General features: G+C 36.8%; 1 protein-coding gene across 3 annotated transcripts in view; it reads right to left on the bottom strand.

The window, feature by feature from the left end:
• LRP1B (LDL receptor related protein 1B) overlaps positions 1-24,703 on the bottom strand; it is a 591,311-nt gene that overhangs the window by 325,900 nt on the left and 240,708 nt on the right. For all 3 annotated transcript variants that reach the window (XM_090143529.1, XM_090143530.1, XM_090143531.1), the window contains exon 3: positions 22,943-23,080. In XM_090143529.1, coding sequence (XP_089999655.1) covers positions 22,943-23,080 — 138 coding nt within the window. The remainder of the gene's footprint in view (positions 1-22,942; positions 23,081-24,703) is intronic.

Genomic DNA, 24,703 nt, shown 5'->3' with positions numbered 1-24,703 from the left:
TTGCTGTGTTGCTTTTGTGGTAGAGAATCTTTGAGAAAGCTCTGACAATTACCTCCCAAGTTTTCTGTCCATCTTAATTTCTCTAATTGGAATCAATAATTGAGGACTTCTCCCCTGGGATCTCTGCTTTAAATTCTCTGAGAGACAACTGCCCGCTTGGGCTGCTTCTGGCTTCCTTATTTCAAAGACCAACATCTTTAGCATAAAATACACTCATTACGCAAACAGCATAAAGCTTTGGTTGTGTAAAAGTGTTTTTTCTCATTTAGAAGCAAGCCACAACATTTTTATATCAGGCACCACTTGTCAACAAGGAAACAAGTATCTGCCTTGGACTGGATAGGTAGGAAGGATCTCCCTCATTTCTTAATAAAGATTTTTTTATATTTTTCTCCATCCTTACAAGTCCTCTTATTTTACTGGTGTCTTCAAGAAATCTTTTATAATAACATAATAGCACATATTGACAGCAACTTCTTGATAATGCTTTATACTGACTGATATTTGACAGCCTAGGGGAAAAAAAAAAAAAAAAAACTACTGATAGTCTCTCCATTTTACTGCATTCTCATGGGAAATTCACTGTCAACAATGACAATTTCTTCTTCCCAAAGATTAGTGGCATTCCATCAGTTTGTTAACCTGAAGTATTTATTTTCTAGCACAGGAGAGCACATTGATCAGCACCCTTCACAAGATGTATATGCGTTTGTCTACTTAGATCTAATAGTAGTGAAAGGAGTGGGAGCATGTGCAAAATTGCACATAAAATGATAAACAGCATAGTCATGTTTGACATGAATTTATCACCTGGCTGGATGCTGAGGAGATTTATTAAGACAAGTTCTCTAATTGACTTGAAACGATACATAAACTTTCACTAGCTGGTCACTCAGGCAGGAAAAACCTCTCAGGAATTTCAGACCATGCTTTTATATTTAGTGAATTTTCTTGTCAACTGATACGTTAGTATAAATAATTCCACATTTTTTAAAACTTTATCCTCAGGAGTATAAAGCCATCTACTTTGTCAGCATGTATAAATTGTTACAATAATATACCACAGTATAGTTCAGGTGAGTCAGCAAAACTGTATTTAAAATTAACCCAGTGATTAATTTCATTGGCTCTAATTGAAAAGTAAGTCAAGAAATATGCTACATTGACAGTACTATAATAATACACTATAGTCACATTTTAAGTGTTTTGAAATTTAGTTTTATTTCTTGGTGAGGCAACCAATTTCCTGCTCAGTCACTTAAACTCGTCTGGTATTGTTCCTCATTTATACATTGGAAATAAAAAATATTGCATGGAAAAATTTTGGGTATTTTTTGAATCTATAGTCAGACTACAAAATCAACCTGGTCAGTGGCAATGCCTATGAGAGTATTTCATTTCATTCAAGTATCTGAGTATTTCAAGGTATCCCTATTTCCTGCTTTCTTTCTTTCTTTCTTTCTTTCTTTCTTTCTTTCTTTCTTTCTTTCTTTCTTTCTTTCTTTCTTTCTTTCTTTCTTTCTTTCCTTCTTTCTTTCCTTCTTTCCTCCTTTCCTCCTTTCCTTCTTTCCTTCTTCCTTTCCTTCCTTCCTTTCCTTCCTTCCTTCCTTCCTTCCTTCCTTCCTTCCTTCCTTCCTTCCTTCCTTCCTTCCTTCCTTCCTTCCTTCCTTCCTTCCTTCCTTCCTTCCTTCCTTCCTTCCTTCCTTTCTTTCATGGGGGGAGGGGGGTGTGGGGGGCTGTTATATGGTAAGAAATAGTGAGAGCCTTGAATTTAACATAAATCTCAGAAAGTGGTATCAGAATATTTCTGTGACCTTTGCACTGTAGTTGCCTCTAGAGTGGGCAGCTGGTAAATAAATAACTTAATACCTTCCGTATTCCAGAACTTGCTGCCTCCTTTGCATGCAGATATGCTTCAAAAAAATGTGTGCGTGTGTATATAGATAGATAGATAGATAGATAGATAGATAGACAACCCTCATATATATATATGTGGGTATATATATATATATGAGGGTTGTCCATCTATATCTCTTTGCAAGAAAAAGGACACAAGTTTGTAAGTTTGATTGCACTTTACTTGCAAACTCATCTAAGAAAGGCATCTGTAGTTAGGTTCAGAAGCCCATTCTGCCATGTATAATTCAGCTAATCTCCCTAAAATCAATTAATTACACTGATTCAAATTTGGACTTAAATTCTCATAAAATGTGTGAATCACTGAGATTATCTCAGAATTAATTTATATCCCTTGGTGTCTTTCTGTGTATAATTTTTTCTAATCAAAGCCTGGTTAAACAACAGAACCTAGGGAAAGGAAACAGAGAGGAGCTTGGGAAGACAACGTTATTTTATTGTATTAATTCAAAAGAGATGCCTATATAATTTTTCTTCACATCTTTAATCAGGAAATTATATTAAAATAACTAAAATGCACTGAATTTTCACTGAGGAACACTTGTCAGAAGTGTAACATCTGCTAAAGGTGTGCAATGAACTAAATTTAGTTCCTGTACCTTTTAAATGACAGCTAGGGAAAAAAAAAAAAAAGAAAAAAAAAAAAATCTGAGATGCTAAAATAAAAGATTTCTATGCAGGACTTTAAATTTTTTTTCTCTGTCAATCAGTTAACTCTTGTGGTATCTATTTGTTACATACTAATGATGATAAAAACAGAATTTAAATGGAGATTTGTGCAAGTGTCTTAGTTTAACAACCAAAGTATATCAACTATTTTTTAATTTCATCATCTGCATTAAAGCTGTATTTACTGTCTCTCTTAAATGAATCTGCTGGTTCTCAACAGCTTCCAGTGTCACAGACAAGAAGGACTCCTGAGCACGTAGATTAGCTGATTAAAACAAAATCTGAAATACATCAAAACCAAAATTGTATTGGAATATATGGAAAAAGGCAAACCTACAGCAAAAGACAAACAAAAGACAATTTCTCAATTAAAGGATTGGATGGGAAACAATAGCAGAAAAAGGCTCCCAAGTGGTAGTGATCAACCAAAGCATCATCACCCCTGTCTTTATACACATGCATACATAGGACTATCAGTAAAAACAACTTCTGCTTTTAAAATTCAGTGTCAGATTTGAAAATGTAACTCATTTCAAGTGGGCAAGGACACTATTTCTTTCCCCAGACGATATGAGTAACTCTAGAACGTGGGTGCTCACATTGGCCAGCAGATAACTCACTGACTATGCTAAGAAGACCTATATGATTATATGAGAATGTGCATTCATTTACCACAATGTGATCTAACACAAAATCTCACTGTGTGTATGAGCAACAACAGAAGAAACACACTCTTGGCCAGGAACTTGTTTGATGTTTGCTTTCCTAAATCACCCAAACTCACTCAACTCTGTTTTAATTAGAAGGAAAAGCTGTTTGCAAACAGAACATTGGACAGGACCTGCAGGAGAGAAAATAGAAGAAGACTCACGTATGACCAGAAGTTTGCTTATAATCACTGGCAATTCTAGAAACTGGAGTACAGAAAACAAAGTCAAAAGGCTTATGAATTGCCTTGGAGTGAATAGGGCAGTTTATAGGAAGAATTCTGTGGTTTTCACAACTTTTTCAAGCTTACAGAATAGGAAGAGAAACTGGTGGGAGCTAATGAGGACCTACTGGGAATGATCTAAGAAGAAGGAAAGATTCTGAAGATGATTAAACGAGGAGAGATTTATATTAATTAACCTTCATTGGACTGCAGTCTGGAAGTACTGAGACCTCACCAGGAAAGATGCAAGATGTCTTGAAGTGGATAAACTACTTTAAAAAAAAACAGGAGAAAAAGTCAACTTCACAGAAAAAAAAAAAAAAAAAAAAAAAACATGTTTAGGGATGTTAAAGTTGGGAACAGTCCCTAGAAATTAGGAGAACTCATTCAATTTCAGTGACAATTTGAACATCCTGCAACATAAACAGTCGGGGTCTGGAGAACTCTTCTCTTTTTGGAGAAAGAACTCAGCCTATACATCCCAGAACTGGAATATTCCTCTCATCAGGACAACAGGAATACTCCAATAAATGCACCTCATAGCCTCCTTTATCCTCATTCCTATGGTTTTCTTTCAGCCTGAGCAGCAGATTGCTCTTCGTACCACGTAGGAGGAAAATCAGTGGTGAGACACTATTCGTTTTTCTTCTATTCTAACTTCACATAAACACTGTTAGAATTTGCAGCAGAAAAGAGCCTGCAGTTTGTCCTTTAAGAAAGTACATCTGATATGAGTAAGTGTTGGGGTGGACATAAGAAAAACGGAGCATTATTAAAATGCATTCTAATTTAGATCAATATGGAATATTAGAGCAGCACATTCTCTCTCCTCTCGCCTTTGTGCCACAGGGGCTGTTCACAAGGTTAACACTCCTGTGAGGGATATTCAGGTACTGGTGCTAACTTCATGGTGCCAGAGCACATGCACAATTCTGATGGTCATCTGGGGCAAAGGGGAGCTTTGGTGTGAAGGACTGTACTGCCAACCCCTTTTTGATATCAGGCAGTAAGGAATATTGACAGAATCAGGATTCTGTTTTTTAACTGGCTTTCTTATGGCATGTAAGGGCGTCCACAGGGGAGAGAAATGAGTCAAGCATCATGAATGACCTCACTGAATCACATATAAAAATCAGCAGGAACAGTGGAAGTAGCTAGTAAATACATATGGATATTCAGTGCAATTTAGACTCCATGAAATGCAGATTTTTTTTCAGTACAACATATCCATGGCAATAACACTGATATTCACAACAATGCACATAATTATTTCTGAGAACTGCATTAAAAAATAAGGAACAAAACCCAAGCTAATCTGGAAGCAGATCAGATGGTAACCACTTTGGATGATTTGGCCACTCCGGTATATTTGTTACCCAACTCAATAGGGTGCAAGATCAAGAAAGACTTTTTCCACCTTCAGGACAGGGTGGCAGAACTCTTGCAGGCCATAGTGTCCTTAGGAAAGCACATGAATTGCAGTCACAGATAACAAACCCTTCTTCTGTAGAATGTTATTATTCATTCAGAAATCAACACCAAGCCTTTAGGGCTGGGATAGAGGAGGTGGAGAAAACAGAAGAAGGGATGGAAGCACTGCCAGTGCAGCAATGAATAACAATTTTGTTTAAAAATTGTGTGAAAACAGCCTATTATCATTTATTGTCTTCTTAACACGCACAGTTGGGCTCCTCTCGTATTTGTGTAGTTTTGCCAATATCAACTTAATTCCATTGAAACAGTGCATACCTTGGTTGTACTGCTTCCAACGTGTGATTTGTTTTGGTGAGCATAATCCTGTGCATTAGAGTGAGTCAGAAAACAAATGAAACCAACAAGATGAAAGTATTTTCTTTTTTATTTGATTTCAATGCAGAAGATCCAAATGGGCTTTGGGAAAAAGCATGAGGACCATTCAGAAGCTGACATCAAGAAGCCCTTGAGAGAAAGGAGCAGCAATGAACACAGAAACAATGTACTGTCTTCCCTAAAACTGAAAGCAAAAAGCTAGGATTCCCAACTATTTCTTTAGAATTACTGCATACCACGTCTCTTTGGTGTGGGAGGTTAAGCAAAATAAAGGATTAAAAGCACAAATGTTAGTACAAGTGCTCGAAACTTTCAATAAAAATATTCAAGGCCCTTTTGAACAGAGATAATCATCCATGCAAAGAGATCATAAAGCAACTGTAAAATACCTAACAGTTGTCCCCAAACTGAAGTGCGTTCATGTCTGGGAATAGAAGGCAGGGAATTTGTTACAGTGGTCCAAATTCTTCTAAAAATGATAACTCAGGATACAATACAGCAGCTAATGGAAGTAAGTCTGTACAGATGATAGAATCATAGATCTCACAGAACAAACACTGTCAAAATATTGACGATTTTTGGCACACCCAGTACAAGAGGAGCAGATCTAAGTCCATCACTTGGCTACTGCTGAGACCGTTGGCATGGCCCTTACTTTCCTGTTTCTCCATTTTATTCACCACTCACTGTACTTCGTTTTCCTCTTCAGCTCATAGTGATCTGGAAACATAGGCATTTTGGTGCCTTTTCTACAATCAAGACAACTAATGCAAGTTACTTATAGGCTAGCACTGGAATACATGAGATTCTGTTCATGTGAAATTGCCCTCCTTGCTGCACAAAGCACTCTGTAGGAAGCTTTTAGGAAATAAATTGTGTAAAATGGACTGAATCTGACTTGAACTTTCATTATATGAATAGGTAAACGGTTCCCAGAACAAGTACTTAAGAATCTGCATTGACTCATCAGCATTCATAACTTCTGCCATAACATGAAGAAGATAAAGCACAAACAAGCACTGAAAAGAAGATAAAAGAAGAGCTGTTAAAAGCAAACATTCCTCTTTCATTGTGTTGTTAATTTTCTCCTTAACAGATCACGTTCCCAATCCACCCTGAACATGCAGTAGTCTCAGCAGTCGTGCATTTTACAGATTTCCCAGCAGCAGCACACATAAAGCCCTACCTATATAGGACACAGCTGCTTGAAATTTCCAGGCAGCCGCCAGATTTGTTTTTGTTTGGGAGGATATCCCCTCAATTGATGCACAGATGGAGAAGGCAGTTAACTAACAACAATTATAATCATCCTCCATGACAGACATAGAGCTGAATCCAAACCTAAGGTGAGGAGCTGTGGGAGTTTTAAGGCACAGAGACACTGCTCTGATCTGCACTAGTAGGTATGATATAAGAAAGGCACAAACTTGCTGGTTTAGTAGGGCTAAACTATCCGCATCAGCCTTTAAGCCCAGACAGAGTTATTTATTACAATATTAATTAACATGTCTGGCACAGAACAGGATACAAACTGAAGAGAAAACTCTGTTTCATACTACTATTAACTCTGGGGAACAGCTGAATTCGGTAATCACAAAAATATGTTATCTTGGAGGTTATTGGAAGAGGGAAGGACAGTCACTCTCATCTCCCCATCACTCACAAGAGGCTAACTTAAACAATACAAAATCCCCTGGAAGTTAAAGTTTTTGTTTGTTTGTTTTCCTGCACAGTTTCATTAACCCAAAGAAAAGCTCATCACACAAATATTAGGCCCATTATCTTTTTAATTATCATAGTACTAGTTATGGGTAGAAGATTGACTAATTTGGTCCAGATTTAGATAAGTGTGATATATTATATGAATGCTTAGGAAGTTTAATTTTCAAATGATGAAGAAGTCCTTTGAGATAAGACTTTCCAGTACACAGAGGGAGGTGTCCCTGTCTATAGCAGGGGGATTCGAACTAGATGATCTGAAAGATCCCTTCCAACCCAAACCCATGATTCTACTTCTGCCTGGTGTACATCATGAACAATGTGTGACATTTATATCAATACATCACATTAAATTCAAACTCCAGAAAAGATCAGAATTCTGATATGCATCAAGTTCTTGTTTTCCACATGTCATACCAGCCTTCCCAAGGACAAAACAAGGACACAGCCATGTTGCACTCCTCCCATTGATGAGTGCTTTTTTAGTGCTTGAAGTACTCTAAAATGAAAGTAATCTTGTACCTTTTCGGTATAGCACCAAATTAGAATTATAGAATTCTACAATAGCACTAAATTGGAACAGACAAGGTGCTCCAGCTATTTGCATGTTTAACAAAAGACAAATTTGCTGTAACTACAGAAGCAGTAATATATGTGTTGTTGATTAGTTCAAAAAAAAAAAAAAAAAAAAATCAAGATATAATTCCAACAGTCCTCTCACTGCAGTTTATCAGGATTTATGACAGCCCATAGGACATTTTGGAGATGTCTCCTGGACTGCCCAAGTGGCTCTCCATGTTGGACTGTTGGACTGTTCATGGTGCTTGATCCCTTGCCAGCTCTCATGGCTGCAACCACAGCAGAAAATGAGCTGAACTTTCGTCAGCTTAATTGTGATTTATGTTCTGCGCAGTTTGATTGAAAAATAAAAGTTTGGGTCATTTTTTATTTTAACCAAATTGTTTCAGCAATTGTGAGAGCAAAGGACAAACAAGGTCAAAGGAAAATGAAATCATAATTCAGTGACAAAACACTGAAATGAACAAAAAACATGAATGTACTGGCAAATCAGGCCCAACAATGAAACACTGGTCAAACAACAACAAAATGATTAATAGATTTTAGTATTTCTGCTGGTGATTAAAATATGTAACTTGTGGAGTTATTAACTTTATCATTTTGCCCCTGCAAGGAACAACGGCCATGAGGTAACTGATGCTTTATTTAAGTCACCAGTGAAGATTTAGTGTGCTCAAGTAAAGCTGTCATTGCCTTACAAACATGCAAAATGATTGCAACCCTCTTTGGCATCTATCAATAACAAATGGGTTTGTGGTGATTTTTAAAGATGAAAATCACTTTCTTTCACTCACTGACATCTCCTTTTTTGAAGTTAACTTTATGACTAAAAAGAGAACAGCCACCTTTTGTCACTGTTGAAAGACGAATGGATTAAAAGGAACACATATCACCATTGCAAATAGGATATGGATCTTCATCAATATAAATCCACAAAGCATTTGATGGTATAGAGAGAAACAGATTCTGAAATTTTCATTCTGTGAAGAGATTATGGGAACTTAAAAGGCAAATGGCCATTGATTCTTACTTAGGAAGGAAAAAAAGCAAACGTTTAAATCATTCCTTTCGAAACCTTTCCTCAATTTGTGATTCTTCCTAAATGCTAAACACTGTTAGCAATTTTGTGCAGTGCATATCATTTTTTCCCCTCAAACTTACTCTCTTAGTTTGCAAATCAATCAAATCCCATAGAAATTGTTTGAGCTATTTTCTTCATTGGAACGCAGCAGGCAACATTTTCTCTACTCTCGTTAGTATATTTTTAATTAGCAGAGCCTGTTGCATGTTCTGAATATAGCAGTCAAATTGATGATGTTTTATTCTATGGTACCCTACAGCCTCATTGATCCTGCCTCTGCATAATAACCAACTGTTTTTCCCTTACATGCATAATCGTCTTTGAAGAGACTAGTAACACATAATAATTATTACATTAGTACCTAGGAGTTCAAGACATGGACCCAAGGTCCTCTGTAAAGTCAGAACTTTGTGCCACAGAAATCCCATCTTTTTCATGTCAGGAATGCAGGGAAATAGGAAGGAAAGCATGATTAGGATGTACAAGTACACTGCTCAGTACTATTGGCAAGTACCTGTTTTGCCAAGGATGCTATTTCATATATTCTGATTTAGTTTTTTTTTTTTTTTTTAATCATTCTAGAACAACACTATATCTCCTGATTTTCTTAAAGATTCCAAGTGCCCTCAATTTTAACACAATTTTATTTTTAAAAAACATTTTTGACAACAAGTATGAATGAATATGATGAAATCCAGTTAATTTCAAAACAACCTTAAAAGCTTTATCCTGCAGTGTTTTGGACTATGCATCTCTTTATCCCTGAAAACATCCATTAGGTGATTCTCCGAGGAGCTCAAAGAAATGTTAGTGTTATATTCTAAAAGGAAATTACACTGCAGCTGGTGACACACATCTCTTAAAATAACTGATATGGATTGAAATAAAAGAATTAGTAAGCTTCTCTACAAAGGCTTGACTACATATTCCAGAGCAACCAAGATGAAATCACAAAGACAGAGCAGTACTGATCCAAATGCAGCAAATCTTCAAGTTCTTACAATATTTCATTTTTTGAAAGACCATAATTTCCAATTGTTATTTTAAATCTTTGTCACAATGAATAAAACATTCATTTTATCCTAGCATTCAGGAGTCTAATTATATTGTTTTACCTTTCCATAAAGACTTACAAAATCAAGTTGCAAAGAGAAATTCTGGAAGATGAAAACACTTCCCAAACTGTTGTAGCTTTTCCATGCTTCTGCCTCCCCAACATGCCCACCATATGAGCCAATACTAATGTAATTAAGAATAAGTTTCCTAAGAAGAACTCTCTTGGAAGGCAGATAAATTATTCTGGAAGCGCAGAATTCCACAACCATACTTTTTGTCAGAAGCCCTAAATGCACAGCTGTGCCTTCATTAGGGAAGAAAGAAACATGTGAGAAGCACTTTCACAGCTGAAGTTGGAAGCAAAGGCCTGCAGATGCATCCCTTAACAAGAATTGTATTTCATTCATATTACTTTTTACTTTGAAAGAGGATTGTAACTCATACTAACATGAGCCAACAGCTATTTCTACTTTCACTTACAGTTTACAGACAGACAAGAGCTTCCTAGATCCCTTGCTGAACATTGCTGAACCGATGGCAGCTTTATTAAGACCAACAGATTAGTTTCCCTTACACAACTAATGTAGGGTAAATTCACTGAAAGCACTCTATCTCCTTTCATACAAATGTTGGGGTGGATTTGGAAGGCTGTAGAGCTGGGATCCAAATTAACCCATCTTATTCATATACTACGTATCATTTACATCCTCAGGTATGTATTTTATTTCTTACATATACCCTTAGTTATAGCAAAGGCTCCTTTGGACCATAGCAATTCTTAGGAAAGCTGAGCAATTTGCTCATATTTCCTCCCAGTTGTAGACCTCTGTCATCAGAAAGAAAAAAATTCCTGGACTGGAAGAACTTTTTTTTTAATTAAATGTAATGAGTGTATCTCATTAAGGTATGCAAATTATAAGATTGCAAATTTCTGAATTTTACAGAAAATGTTTGCCTTTTTCTTAAATCCCACAAATTCCAGTTTCAGCACTGGAATGATACGTTTCTTTACATCAGTTTCAAGACAATGTCAAAAAACCTGACCTATATCGGTGGAGTTCAGAATAAGAGGTCTGTTTTCAAATAGTAGAAAGACTGATTTTCTCTTCAGATCACGTAAGGGCATTTTCTGCCTTTCATCTGGTTCTTCTTTATAAACCTAGATAGGGTACATATATAGAAACCACTAACTGTAAGAGAGAAATCATCTATGATCTCCATTTTACTTCATCTTAACAATAATCCACATAATGTCACTAAGAAGTATGATGATATTTAAAGCATTTTTCCATTAAGCTCAAGAGAGGGAAATTACTGTCTGAAGATGATTGTGTTTTATCCTTTCCGCTAAGAATAGACGTTATGACCAACAAGAGATTTTGTTTGGATATGTGTTTATTTCCCTTCTCTAAAAATCAAAACATCCAACTCCCATGTTAAGCAGAGCCATGTTTTCAGGATGATTCTTATGCAGCATATGACATCCAGATTTAGCAAGAAGTACAAGGACAGACTCCACGCTGTGTCCACTTAAATTTGTAATTATCTGATTATTATTTAACACAAAATGTTTGTATCTACTCATGGCAGAATAGTTACACTCCACAAAAGTATTTCTAATTACAATGTCCTTAAATGCAAGTACTCAGGATATGAGAACAGTTTTGTTTTCATGCAGTTGCTAACCATTTGCAGCACAGACCTTATTCCCATCTTTTTTTATTCTTCTAATGCTGCTACACACCATTACTTTTTGAATTTAAAGCTACATTCATGACTTTCCTGTAGAAATAAACTCTTGCACCTAAAAATTTCCTGTGCATAAATATTTCATGCTGCTCTTGGATCACATCACTGTCTTTCAATGAAGTAAAACAGCTCCAATTCACTAAAAGACAACTAAGTGTTTTGATAGTTCAGAATTGTGAGCTATTCTCCTTCTAATCTGCAACTCTATGGCACTTCCTACAGTAATGCCTTGATCCCAAGTGGAACTGTTCTGTCATAAATATTTAAAAGAGAACATAAAATGTGACTGCACATTGTTTTAACTTTGGAAATCTAGTTGAGCAAATAAATCGAGATCTGAATGCTCATTAAATGATTATATGTTTGTTTTTAATAAATAATTGGAGTCAATAACAAAGAATGCAACTAAGACATGGTGATGAAAATGATGACACCAGTCAGGGGCACAAGCTGAAGCTGTTATCCTGCAAGTACATTATTTATCCACTAGGCTTTTGGGATGGTTCCTGAGATTGTCTTGAAATAATATCGAGACAGCTTGCCATGGAAAGACCTCATCACCATGTTTAAAATTAATACATCAAATGAGATTATTCTTTCAAATACAGGAGCTTTATTTTAAAAGTAGTTTCAAATTAGGCAGCCTGAGAACAGGGGGTAGAACAACCAACAGCTCTTGTCTTTTAGTAGAGGACACTTCCCCTCTTGCATATTCCCTCTGACACAAGTACCTAGGTCACAGCTCCGGGCTTCCCATCCCAAAATGATCCTTCAAGGGTCCACAAGGACTTCTGTCACCATTAGATTTGCTCAGTGGATATACATAACTGATACAAAGAGCTGCTTTTCCTACACACTGCTGGATTACCTTCTGATAAATTCTAGGAGACGCACATCATTAAAAAAGGGAGAAAAAGTCAGCTAAACTAGTGGCAGGCCCTTCATCCAATGCACAATTTTGAAAGAAGCTACCAAATATGCAAGACCATTAGAAAATAAAAAGTACCATAGACAGCAACAAATTGTGCTGAATTGCCTGCTGGTGATCAAAAAGTGCATTTGTTTAAAAGGCTCTATGTAGTTCTTAATGAGCAAGGATTCTGACCTTCAGTAGCATGGTGAGGAGATGGGCTTAAATCACTATAAATGACTCTTTCATTTTAAGACACAGACATTTTCTCTCTGGCTAATCTGGCTCTGGGAACGTGACATCAGCTCTCATGGAAGATCACACGAGCTTGGAAACCAAGCTACATCCCAGAGGGTCAGAAAAATGTCACTGTGCATCTGATAAACCCATTTTTGTAATCAGAGTCTGCTGTGCTGCAAACTCCTCCTCTTTTACACTCTTATTGGCCTTCACTTCCTTTGGGAAAAATTGAAAGCTGACAGTGGCCCATTGTTCCACTGACCCATCCCATGTATAAGATAACTTATCTACCAAGTGGTATTTTTAATACTTTGCTTCATGTTAATGGAGCTTAAGAATGACTGGATAGAAAAGAAATCAATTTAGAAAGATGTTAAACATAGTCTCAGGAAGCTTCATGTCATTGAATACCTTTCCAAAGCACGACTTCCCAGAGTTAAAAAGTTCAGAGGGCAGCCAATACAATCGTAACATCCTCACTCAACAGCTGAGATACATGCAAGAAAACATCAGTGTTCTCTACAGAGTGGGAAAAGGTCACATCTTGAATTTCAGATACAGCTCACCCTTCTCTGGATCTAGCATTTTCCTAGTCTCTTGAAAAGTAATCATCCTTTTGTATATATAAACACTTCGACCCCAATTCAATACGAGCATTTCTAGAAGTTAAGCACAAGCTATTTTTTAGGTTTGGATAGGCCCCATGCAAAGGCCTACACTCAAGGGGATACTGCCATCAACTCAAGTGGGCTTCACATTGGATCCCAACTAAATTTTTTTCCTTGTTGAGCACTGTTTAATTTTTTTAACAAGTGATTTCATAATTGAAGAAGTTAACGAACATCAGAACCTCGGGAGCACATTACTCGCACAGAGAACAAGGGAGAAAACCTATATTTTCTTTGCATAACATGTTTGGTTAATAAAAATAGTGATTGGAATGTCGCTTCTGCAACACACCAACAGTGTAAATTATATGTGATTCAAATGTAGCCAATTTTTATTACTTTAATTAAGTGAGTACTACTGAAGTACAAGTACAAGTACCATTTAATATCATCTGTGAATTTTAAGAGCTTCAGTTCCGGGTGAATTTTGTCTGTCTCCAAATTTCAAGGAATGGAAGTTGCAGGATGTACTCTCCTCAGCTCAAAATCTATAAGAACATGATGAGAAATCATAAGTTTCAACCACAGGTCTGCTTTACTAGTCCTCATGTATAGCAATGCACCAAGCCTTGTATCATGGACTCCACATTTTCCAAGTGTTCATTCTTTCTTAATTGTTTTCAGTGATTCTTCTTACTTGCCATTTACTGCCTTTATTTTCCCATGATATCACTTCTCTTTTTCACATCTCCCTACAGTTTTAACTTCTTTTGTTTCACAGTATGTTAACCTGTATTTTTCCTGTGTAACTTGGAATATAGATCTTAATACTGTGAGTTAAAAGTCATTATTAAGTTATGCTTTCTTAACTCAGATTTTTGTGAACAAAAGATGACCAAAACCTTTCAGACAAGAAATATTGAAGTCTGGAAATCAGTTCTTCCATGCTATATGCATGTTTTTGTTTCTGAGAGGAAGACCAAGAGTTATTTCTCAAAGTGTTAAAGCAAGATTTTGCAAACCACTGAATATTATCAATCTCACTTAAGACTGCTGGTGTCATTGTGACTTGTTTATCATAGTCTAAGGAATGATGGTAACTTTTAATTTCTAAACTGTATTGTAAGAATTAAAATGACTTAAACTTTCTGATTATACAGTTTCCTGAACATAAAATTGCAAAATGCAAGAAGTGGGATGTGGTAAGAAATTGAAATCCTTGTCTAGGAGAAAAATGAATGAGTTGTTTTTCTTTCTTTCTTTCTTTCTTTCTTTCTTTCTTTCTTTCTTTCTTTCTTTCTTTCTTTCTTTCTTTCTTTCTTTCTTTCTTTCTTTCTTTCTTTCTTTCTTTCTTTCTTTCTTTCTTTCTTTCTTTCTTTCTTTCCTTTCTTTCTTTCTTTCTTTTCTTTCTTTCTTTCTTTCTTTCTTTCTCCCACCTATAAATTGTATTGTGTAAAAAGGCAGAATAGCCTAAAGAAATCTTCCTGATGTATTACTTTCTGAACACTTTAAAGGAATGATTAAAAACCAGGCAAAGGAAGCCTCCCTTCATCAAGTTTTCTGATTGTTTAAATAACTGACCTGAAAAGATTTAAGCTTGGCAATCCTGTTTTCCTTGATATAACAGACTACAGATTGCATATCAGGAAGCCTCTGTAAAAACTAGACAATGCTTTCTAGCTACTGAAAAGCAGGAAAGAAAGGGTAAGAACTGTTTGAATGAAACCTTTACTTGTTTCAATTTGTCTCTCTTTTATTCTCAAGGGAAGGAAGGCAGTGGACCCAAGAGAAACATGTTCATATCTTTGCACAATTTAGAGGCATTTGAACTCCTTTTTCCAGGAGTGCCCTAAATCCACTGCCCTGAGATGTCCTTTTCATTCCATCACTCTCCAGAGGCATGTGAATACGCAGTGCGACAGGCAGCATGTCAGCAGGGAAGGAGACCAGCCTTCCCCAGAGAGCTCCAAAGTGCTTCAACACTGAGTAGAGGCTGAAGATTGCTGTCTGATTCAGTGCGTGGCCTCAAAATGATGCCTCCAAGTTCTCAGATATACACTGTATAGATATGGCCTGGAAAGCGGATGCCACACAGGAGCATATATGTATGCCAAGTGGGAGTACATTTACCCCAACAAACAGAATTAAACCATTTTGGTTAGTAATATACAAATAATGGCTAAGACAGAACTAACTGAAAAACAAGACCGACTCTTCGCCATGGGAAAGAAATATAATAAACACAGCTGGAGCTCCAAGTATTTGTTATAATAAATGTTTTACTGTTTATGTCAGTGAGGAGCGCCATGAGGAGGAGCTGTATCCCCCACACAGAACATCTTGTAGTTTGCTCGTTTGTTTATTCATCTTGGGAAGATAAGGAGCTGGGAAGTCAAATCCCCTCAGGCAGGGAGGGAAAAAACTTAAAACCAAGTCTCATAATTTAGCTTGGCTGAGGGCTCCTGGGGCAGAAAACTGACAACTACACTTCTGACAAATTACGTGATGCTAGCCCTGGAATTTGCTCTTTTCTTTCTTCCTTTCTATTTTCCATTTGATACTATTCTGTAAATTTAGGTCAGCTCTATGAATAAACTTAAGGAGACCAAAGCCATGTTTTTCATCAAATGTACCTTAAACTTAATTTTCATTCTGACTTCAAACATCAGGTTACTCACTTACTTTACAATTCTGTTGATATGAGCAATGAATACGCAAAAAATGTCACTAGAGAAAGAATCTATGGAAATTTAATAGTGATGACTTCATTGGTGGTTGGCTGCTTCCTACCTGGTTTTCTTCATCAGATATAATTTTATAATTAATATAAGAAACATATAAGAAACATTAACCGAATTCTTACTCTGTAGGTACAAATTTAAAAGTTCCCATATACTCCAAAAGATGCATACTGAAAAAGGAAAAACAAACAAACAAAAAAACCTCAAGCAGAAACTGGAAAAAGTATAAGATTTCAGTAAACCATACCTTCCTTTTCCTCCTAAGCAGATGAGAAACCTTTTGCCATCATTCTCCCAGTGCCTCAAGGTTACTACAGTTCTATATGCACTTGGTGTCAGGGCCCTAGTATCTCCTCACTGGAAAGCTGTCTCCACGTCTATGTTTTGAAGATGAATTGAAGAAATACTCTGTGATGTGAAATACTGGAAGCCAAGTAGCAGCTCTAATTCCTGCTCACAGAGTGAATTTATGAATTTCAGGGCTTTTTGCTGCAGAATTCCTAATATAGAGATTATTCCTAAAGTATTTATCTAAATAAAAGTACTTTGTAATTAATTTTCATATATAATTTTACACACACACACAGATATACATACATGTTATGTGAGATAACTCCTTAAAGAATGTTACTGGCTGTAACAAGAAAATTTATTAAGTAATAATACACACTGATGAAGAGAAAAATAATTAAAATTCTTAAAACTGAAACTGAATACTGAAAATTGGATGCTTACTATAAGAGTTTGAATGTCAGTTTTCTTTTTTCGATAGCAAGCAACAACAAAGAGCATTTAACCTAAATCCCATGGATGTAGAACAAAGCTTTCTCAGATCATTCCATTGCATGCTCCTGCTGCACTGACTGGAGCTATTCTCATCAAGATTGTGTAAGCCAGCTCTCAACCATGCCAGCTATCTGGTTTGCTCAACTACTATGATCTAGTTTAAAATATAAGACATTAATGTCTGTTAAGCTTTATGCATTTACTTGGCAATAGAACCATAGAAAAACTAAAATACTGGAGTTATAATCTTTAATCCCGTCATATAAGAAAGATGAGAAAGAACTCCATGGTTCAAACAGGCAAGAGTGTGTTTCCCACTGCAAAAATGGCTTCCATAACCTTGAAGAATGTGTATGTATTTAAAACCATTTTTTGCTTATCAGGAAAGCTAGTCAGCAATTATATTGAGGGAGGCTGTAGCTAACCAAGCTTTTGTTTTGCCAGTAAGTAACATTATCCATCTTTTTTTCTCACAAAAAAAAATAAACAGTGCAACTTGAAATTACTGATTGGGAGCAGACAAAACGTGCATCGCTCTTTCAATGTACAGAATCACAAAACTCTACACAGCTTGCATCCTATGCTTTTTAATGATCTGGTATCACATATTATTATTATCACATATGGTGAAACTTTTAAATTGTATGTATCGTGTACTATACTGATAATAATGACATCTTAACTATGGTGTTCATTTGTGTACTCTGGCCTGAGACATCTCTTTAGCAATAGCCCATAAAAGGTGGAATGAAATTGCATCACTCAAATTCCTTCCTCTGCTCTCCTCCCCCTTCCAGCCACCTTTAATTTGCTTCGCTGCAATAGGATTTTGTGATAGAAAGTTATTAAATCACCAAGTCCATGCCTTCTTCCTCTTGACAGCAGAACAGACTAAATGACCTTGGGTAATTTCAATGAGCCACATCATACTGCATAAAGGTAAAAAGATGAGAAAGAGAATAGCGTACAAGGAACTGGATAGTTGGATGGTAAAATGAGAAAGAGACAAAATAAACCCCAACAATGCAAGATAAGCTTTTGCCCAGACAAATGCAGTTATTTACTACCAGCTCTGTTCCAAAGCAAGACTACCTATGATCATCTTTTTTTTAGTGCCTATTCTTTTTTCTCTTTTCTGTCTTATAACCAGAAGTGAAAAGCTTGATACAAAATGCAGAGTGGTTGCAGAGGGAATAATTTTGAGCATTACCTGATGGTTTCAGCAGCCCTGCCGGTACATCAGGAACATGTGAGATTTCCTGGGGGTTCAAGGATTCAGTAACCTGATGTGACACTTTGTACATCACAGTCTTAGAGGACGATGAGTGATTTCAAGCTTGTCAGAATAAACCAAATGAGTTTACAGAGATTTCTTTTGCAGGTGTGCACAGGAAAGGTCTCATGAGAAAACGCTGGGAACATTTACAATTCTGGACTTTGAAACACTACGTCATGGGAAAGGAAAAGTGGGGGGAAAGAAAGAAAAAAGCAAAACAGGTAGATTTGGATCTGAATGTATCTTCATAACATTGAAACATTTAGTTTTGTAATTTCTCATTCTTGAAAGGTCTGAAGAACCCATAAAATTCTGAATGTGTGTTTTTGCCTCTGGTAAGAGCTACTTGGAATTTCCCGGTGTTCCAGCTGTAGAAGTGAGTGAATACATGATTCAATAGAAGCAGCATTAATCTTCTTCTTGTAACAATGGATTCAAAAAGTCTAACCTGAAAAGTAATACCCTGATTACAGACTGCTGCAAACATTTCAGTTATTTGGTTAAATGCTTTGTATTTGTGTTTTGCAGGGTTTTTTTTAATGCTAAATGATCCAGAGTTTATCTTTGTACATTCTAAAGACTAGAAACTATACTTCAGATCCCAATTAACAAAGATCTAAGTAATCCAAAAAGGATTCTATCAGATCTCAGTGAAGTTCAGTTACACTTCTAGCTTTAATTTTAAAAGTACACCAAGAGACCCCTGTGATCTGTCCTATATTTTCTTATTTGTAATCAGCCTATAAAAGCATGTTGGTTTACACCCAATTAATATATCAATTGTTTTTCCCAAATTATTTTCATAAGATGTTATTCCAAATGTAATGCAGATTGTCCTGTCTGCCCAGGCTCGTCCTGTTACTGGGATCAGGTAAGGTAGGCAGGGAAACATGCAGGCAATTTCTTGATGGTGAATCTCAAAATAGCAAGGGCTTTAACAGATGCCGCAGTCCTGCTCTTACTATTAATTTCAATATTTGATTGAATACTCAGTATTACAAATAGGTAAAGATTGCACGTTTCATGCAGCTCTGGCTTGTGAGAGGAACTGCTGTGACCCAGAGCCAGGAGGATGAGCAACGCATGCTCACTGTGGGCTCCCCAAGTCCCAGGACAGCATCTTTGGCACTTCACATACGGCATACTGGGCAGATACTAGTGAGAGCTGACCAGTAGCAGCAATTGGAATGGAAGCGTCCTCAAAAACCTGTTCACCGCTTATACTTCAGAGGTTAGTACATGAGCAAACCTCCAGATTTTCCCTCCAGTGTTCCTCTTCCCCTTCTCTCCCCAAAGCACTGCCTTGCCTGTCCTCAAACCAAAAAGCACAGAGCCTAACCCACATCATAGCTTTGACAGAAGACTATTTAATGAGGTCCCCATGTACTTTATTGTTAATGTGTCCATTGGAGAACTGTACACATAGGCTGTTAAAGCTGTTATATTGTCTTGCCAGCTACGAGGGATAAACTTGCTGCAGTATTCCCATAACAGAGCCCATCACCATGTAATGGACGCTGCAGTGTGATGCAAAACATACTTCACCTTTAATGTCAGAGCATCAGTGTGTAATCGCACTGGGCTCTTACCTGGGCCCCTGTTATTTCTGTCAGTTTTGTTCCTTGGTAATTGTTCCAAAAGTGTTCAATTTTATGATAGATTGGCACAAAGCCAAAGATTTTCAGACTATTTGTGCTAGCTTTTTTTTTTTTTTTTTTTTCTTCCAGTAATCCTGTAGTATTTGCTGGCTGAAATGTCCATAATTTTAGCATAATAATTCCTTCACTATTAATAATAGCTTAGTTCTTAAGCTAATTAAGTGAAAAAAGGGCATTTCTATATTCTGTAGAAGTCCTTGTTTTCTATAGCTCTAAATCAGAGAAAAAACTAATTGTGGCATATCATCTCCAATTTCTTGCCATTATATAAAAAGTACAGATTTATAGAACTGCACAGATCACCTCTGCAGCCCTATTAAAATCTCTTTCTAAGATTCATAGGAATGTGACTGTAATTCTCTAAAAATTACCTTAAGGATATATCTAATCTTTTACCAACTCAAGGCCAAGTAACTCCGTCTTCCTATCCTTGCTGGGTATTTGTCTAAGCAGTTCCTAAAACCTTCAGAAAAGAATGAGGTATTTTCACCTTCAGAAAACCACAGAAGCTGAGGCTGGAGCAATGTGAAGGCATAGGACCCCTGCGGTAGCTGACCGCAGCCAGTTCCAGTCCCATACTGGCAAAGCCCTAGGCAAGCTCATGAGCGTGGTGTGCTGGGATGAAGCGTGGGAAGAAAACATGCTGAGCTCAAATAGTTCAGCTTGCGGTAATTTGGCGGCTCCCCTGTGGCACAAGAAATCTCAGCGTGTTGCTTGGCTGAGCTTTAAAAGTGGTTGAAAATGTAACAGAAATAGAGATCTGGCCCTCGGAAGAAACATGAAGAAATGTGCTAAAGTAAAAAGCTTCACTGACAAGAACAGCTTCGAACCACTCCTCTCCCAGAACTACTCAAGCCTGGCTCTAGATTTGGCATCAGTAATTTTTACCTGAGCTTTGTCAAGCCTCCAAATAGCCAGTGCACTTATCTCCCTGACCAGGCACCAAGTTGAGTCTAAGAACGTTGATCAGCCCCAAACTACACTTCAAACAAGAGGCAAGTGTATACTTTGAGCACTCGTTTATGCTTCCAGCACCTCTAAAGAATTTTTCAATTAGTAAAAAAATAGCTAGGAAACCAAAATGATCAGATACAAATGTTTTACTGCTTACACATGCTGTGAGTTTCATTTTCAGTGAACTAAGGACCCCTTCTCCTCTGAAGGACATTGGAACACATAATGTGAAACAGCTATACATAATAAAACATTTTTTATTTCATACTGCTACAACCCCTCCTGAATTTATGCATTACATTTGCCAGCAAAAAATGCATATGTGCCTGAAATAAAAGATGATGAGAAAGGAATGTCATTGTATTTACTACTATTTCCTTGAAATTTCACATACATTACCATTTCACACTGCAGATACAATCATATTTTTACATCCCTGAGAAAGGTGCAGGCCTGAATATCTCTCAAAGATCGTAATATAATGAATGAACAAAAGAATATTAAGTGTAGAGAAAGAAATTAAAATAGTTCCAGTTACAGAATGTTTATGCTCCAATAGTTCTTAAGCATTATTAGAAGCCTTCACCCTTGTGGAACTGTGACCTGCACACTGCAATGTCTTTGCCATAATCATGTGCTCCATGCCTTGAATCAGGAGTTTGTGGCCTGGTGCATAGACCACTTCTTATTTACAGAGTACAACCAGCGTCCCTAGTAAAACGTTTAACACAGGACTGTGACCAAGCGAGCTCTTTGCAATTCCACGTTTAAAACTGCTGTTTCCCCCTTGGTCGATCAAAAATATCACATGGATAATGTTAATTAAAGAAGAACATAACTTGAATGCCATTTTTGCTACTAATACCAGGAAAAAGTAACTACTCAGCTAGGTTTCTGGGACAACTTCACCAATTTTGTCCACACTGATGATCTAAACATATCACTTATATATTCAGCACTTAGAAAATACAGCAACGGAATGACTCAACAGTTCTCCATTCAAAGGTATTGCATTCAAATTTCTGATACACAGGAACATCATGACATATTAGTGACAGATGTTAGGAAATTGCTACAAAATATGAATGAGTTGTTAACCACCTATGACATTAATAGAAATATCTATAAAAGAACTTCATCATATGTGTGCTCTGGGATCAAATGTTTACATTTTATATGTTTTACTAAATGCTATCATAATTTATCAGAGCAGACGTTAATTTTACCAGTGGGAAGTTTTCATATTCATTTATGGTAATAAAGAAAGGAGTGGGAATCAATGTGAACATCACAAGGCTGGTTGGAGCACAAATTAAAGGGGGATGAATGGAGACAAGTGACTTTTTCTCATACTCCATTCTAAAGTACTGGCCACAAATTGCTACATATGGAACAAACAAACAAACAAAACACTTAATTTACACTTACATAGGATTTTAGTCTATTTCTTTCTCTGATTCTTTTATTCCCCTAATTTAAATAGTTACAGTATATTAGATATGTATGTATATATGTATATATATACGGTATTACTCAGCATGGGCAGTTTTTAATCCTTTGTCACAATCCAGAGCAATTTATAGAAATATATGAATCATTGAGATCATAAATACTCTTCTCCAAAAACAAGCCCACATCTGCAACATAAGAAAGCCTCAGTAGGAGTCAAGTACTGCTGTGGCTAGTTTGATTTCTTTTTGGATACTGGAACCAGTGCTAAAATCAATATGCTGACACAAACGTTCATTTTCTGTAATGCTTGTTGAGCGAGCAATAGAAAAGTAGAGCCTTCAAGAAAAGAAATGATTCCCATCACTGTGAATAAGAATTGTCATATATTGCATGACAACCTGTATCCTCACCCAGCTATATAAAAATTACTATTTGTAGTTTTGTGAAGTCAGCAGTATTACACTGATTAATTCTAGACAGCACTTTTTGTTCCTTATTTAATTTTATTTATTTATTTTATTTTTGCTTATTTTTGGTGTGGGCTCGGGTTTTGTTATGATAGTTCTGGAAATCTGTCCAATGGACTTTCAAATTCTAATTTAACTTTCTGAACTATAGCATACTCCTATTACCTTTTACTGAATATTGTTACATTTGATTCTAGTAGAAGTCCCAGAAGCTGTTCTCGAATTTCTGGTTTTGAACATGAGTCAAGCTAATGGTCATCAACAGTTATGGCCTAATAGTAAGTCTACTGATTGAAATTTGTTCAAGTTAAAGCATTTTTTACTCAGCAAATCTACTCACCCCGACAATGCACTCCTTCGTCGTACCCATCAGAACAGTCATAAACACCATTGCAGAGCTGGGACAAGTGAACGCATTTGTTTGTACCAATGCAGGTCATGTAATTCAGAGGGCATTTGAAATCTGCTTCTTCGGGACCTAAAAACAGACACAGAAAATGTATTACAGAGACTTTTGTATCTGCAACAATGCAAAAAAAAAAGAAAAAAAGAGTTCTACATCGCGCGCTATTTCCACTTGGAGGCTAAGGGCAACACTCCATGTATTAATTCACTTTGAAGCTTTTTAGTGCATCCTCACTGCTGTAGTTTGGAAAATTAAAACCATCAAGTAAAGATTAGTGTAATTAAAAAGAAATCAGTGGGTCAGAGAGGATTACTTCCCAAAATGCAGGTGATAAAATATTGGTGTTTTTCATATTAAATTTCGCATATGCTAAAATAAAATTTTACAAACATTACAGTGTGATAGTTGTGCAATTGCCTTGTGAACCATTGTGTAGGATTTCTATGCTCATAACAAGAATATCTTAGTATTAATATTCACTGCATTGCTATATAGATAATCTTAGCTCTCTATGAAAATACATACAAATCACAGAATCAAAAGACTGTAGGGGTTGGAAGGGACCACTCTAGATAACCTAGACCTTCTGTTAAAGCTGGTTCCCGAGAGGTAAAGCAGGCTCCCTAGACAATGCTCCATATTTATGGCTGCATTGGAGCAGAGAAACTGCCCCTCCATCCCAGAAAGCTGCTTGAAATCACACAGCATGGGATGACAGTGATGAGAGAACAAGGATGCTGTGGTTGCTCTCTTGGGGACATCAGCTCCTTGACTCTGAACAGTTAAGTACAAGGATTTTTGAGGCTCTTCTGTTTTTCTCTTGGTGATGATTTTGACCATTAAAATAAATAAATAAATAAACAAACAAACAAATGGACACACGAACAGCCAACTATGTAATTTCTCATGATATGGACTTTTGGGCTTCTAACACACACCAGAGGATATTTGGAAGTCTGAAGGGTGTAGCTCATTTAGAGGATGACTCATAACTTATGTGTGGTATATAACTAGCTACACAGAAGTGTGGAAATTGCCAGGAAGCAACTTGAACCTCCTTGACTGCTCGCATTGGAGCTTTGGGTCTGTGCTAAACTGACAGCTTGTACCATTCCTCAGGGGAAATATAACCGAGGATGCACTGTGCTTAAGTGCAAGTTGTTTTCACCTTCTGCAAGGAGCTAGCTCTGAGATGAAGGGCAGAAGGAACAGAGAGAAACTGAAAGCTGCTTTCTCCCTGGGAAAAGCTCAGTGCTGGCAGATCATGCCTCTTGGAGCTAGCAAGACAAAACAAAGCAAAACTCCAGAGGGGATTTAGGATTTTTAAACACATTTAGATAGTTCTTAGCATGGCCCACTAAATAAAAATGTTAACTTAAAAAACTTGCTCCACTGCAAAGATACGAAGTAAAAACTTTCACTGCTGTCTTGTCCATCAGTAGGCTGCCCATCATTCAGAACAGGCACACAAAAGAACCAAAGCTCACAGGAAAGACTCTGAACACATCCCTGCCTCCCATATCGCTGATTAATGGAGAAGCTGGGTGCTGGGTGGGATAAAAATGTAATGCACACAGGGATGAATGCATGGTGTCTGAGGGCATCATTTTTATTATAAACATGATCTACAGTTTTTCAGAAAAACTGTATTCCTAAGATAAAGGGTTTAAATAGCTTCTGAATGAAAATAAAGGA

Source organism: Phasianus colchicus, chromosome 7 (assembly GCF_987193195.1).
Source record: "Phasianus colchicus chromosome 7, bPhaCol1.hap1.1, whole genome shotgun sequence".
NCBI classification, from domain to species: Eukaryota; Metazoa; Chordata; class Aves; order Galliformes; family Phasianidae; genus Phasianus; species Phasianus colchicus.
The sequence above is the reverse complement of the archived record's forward strand: the minus strand, read 5'-3'. Positions and strand labels throughout refer to the sequence as shown.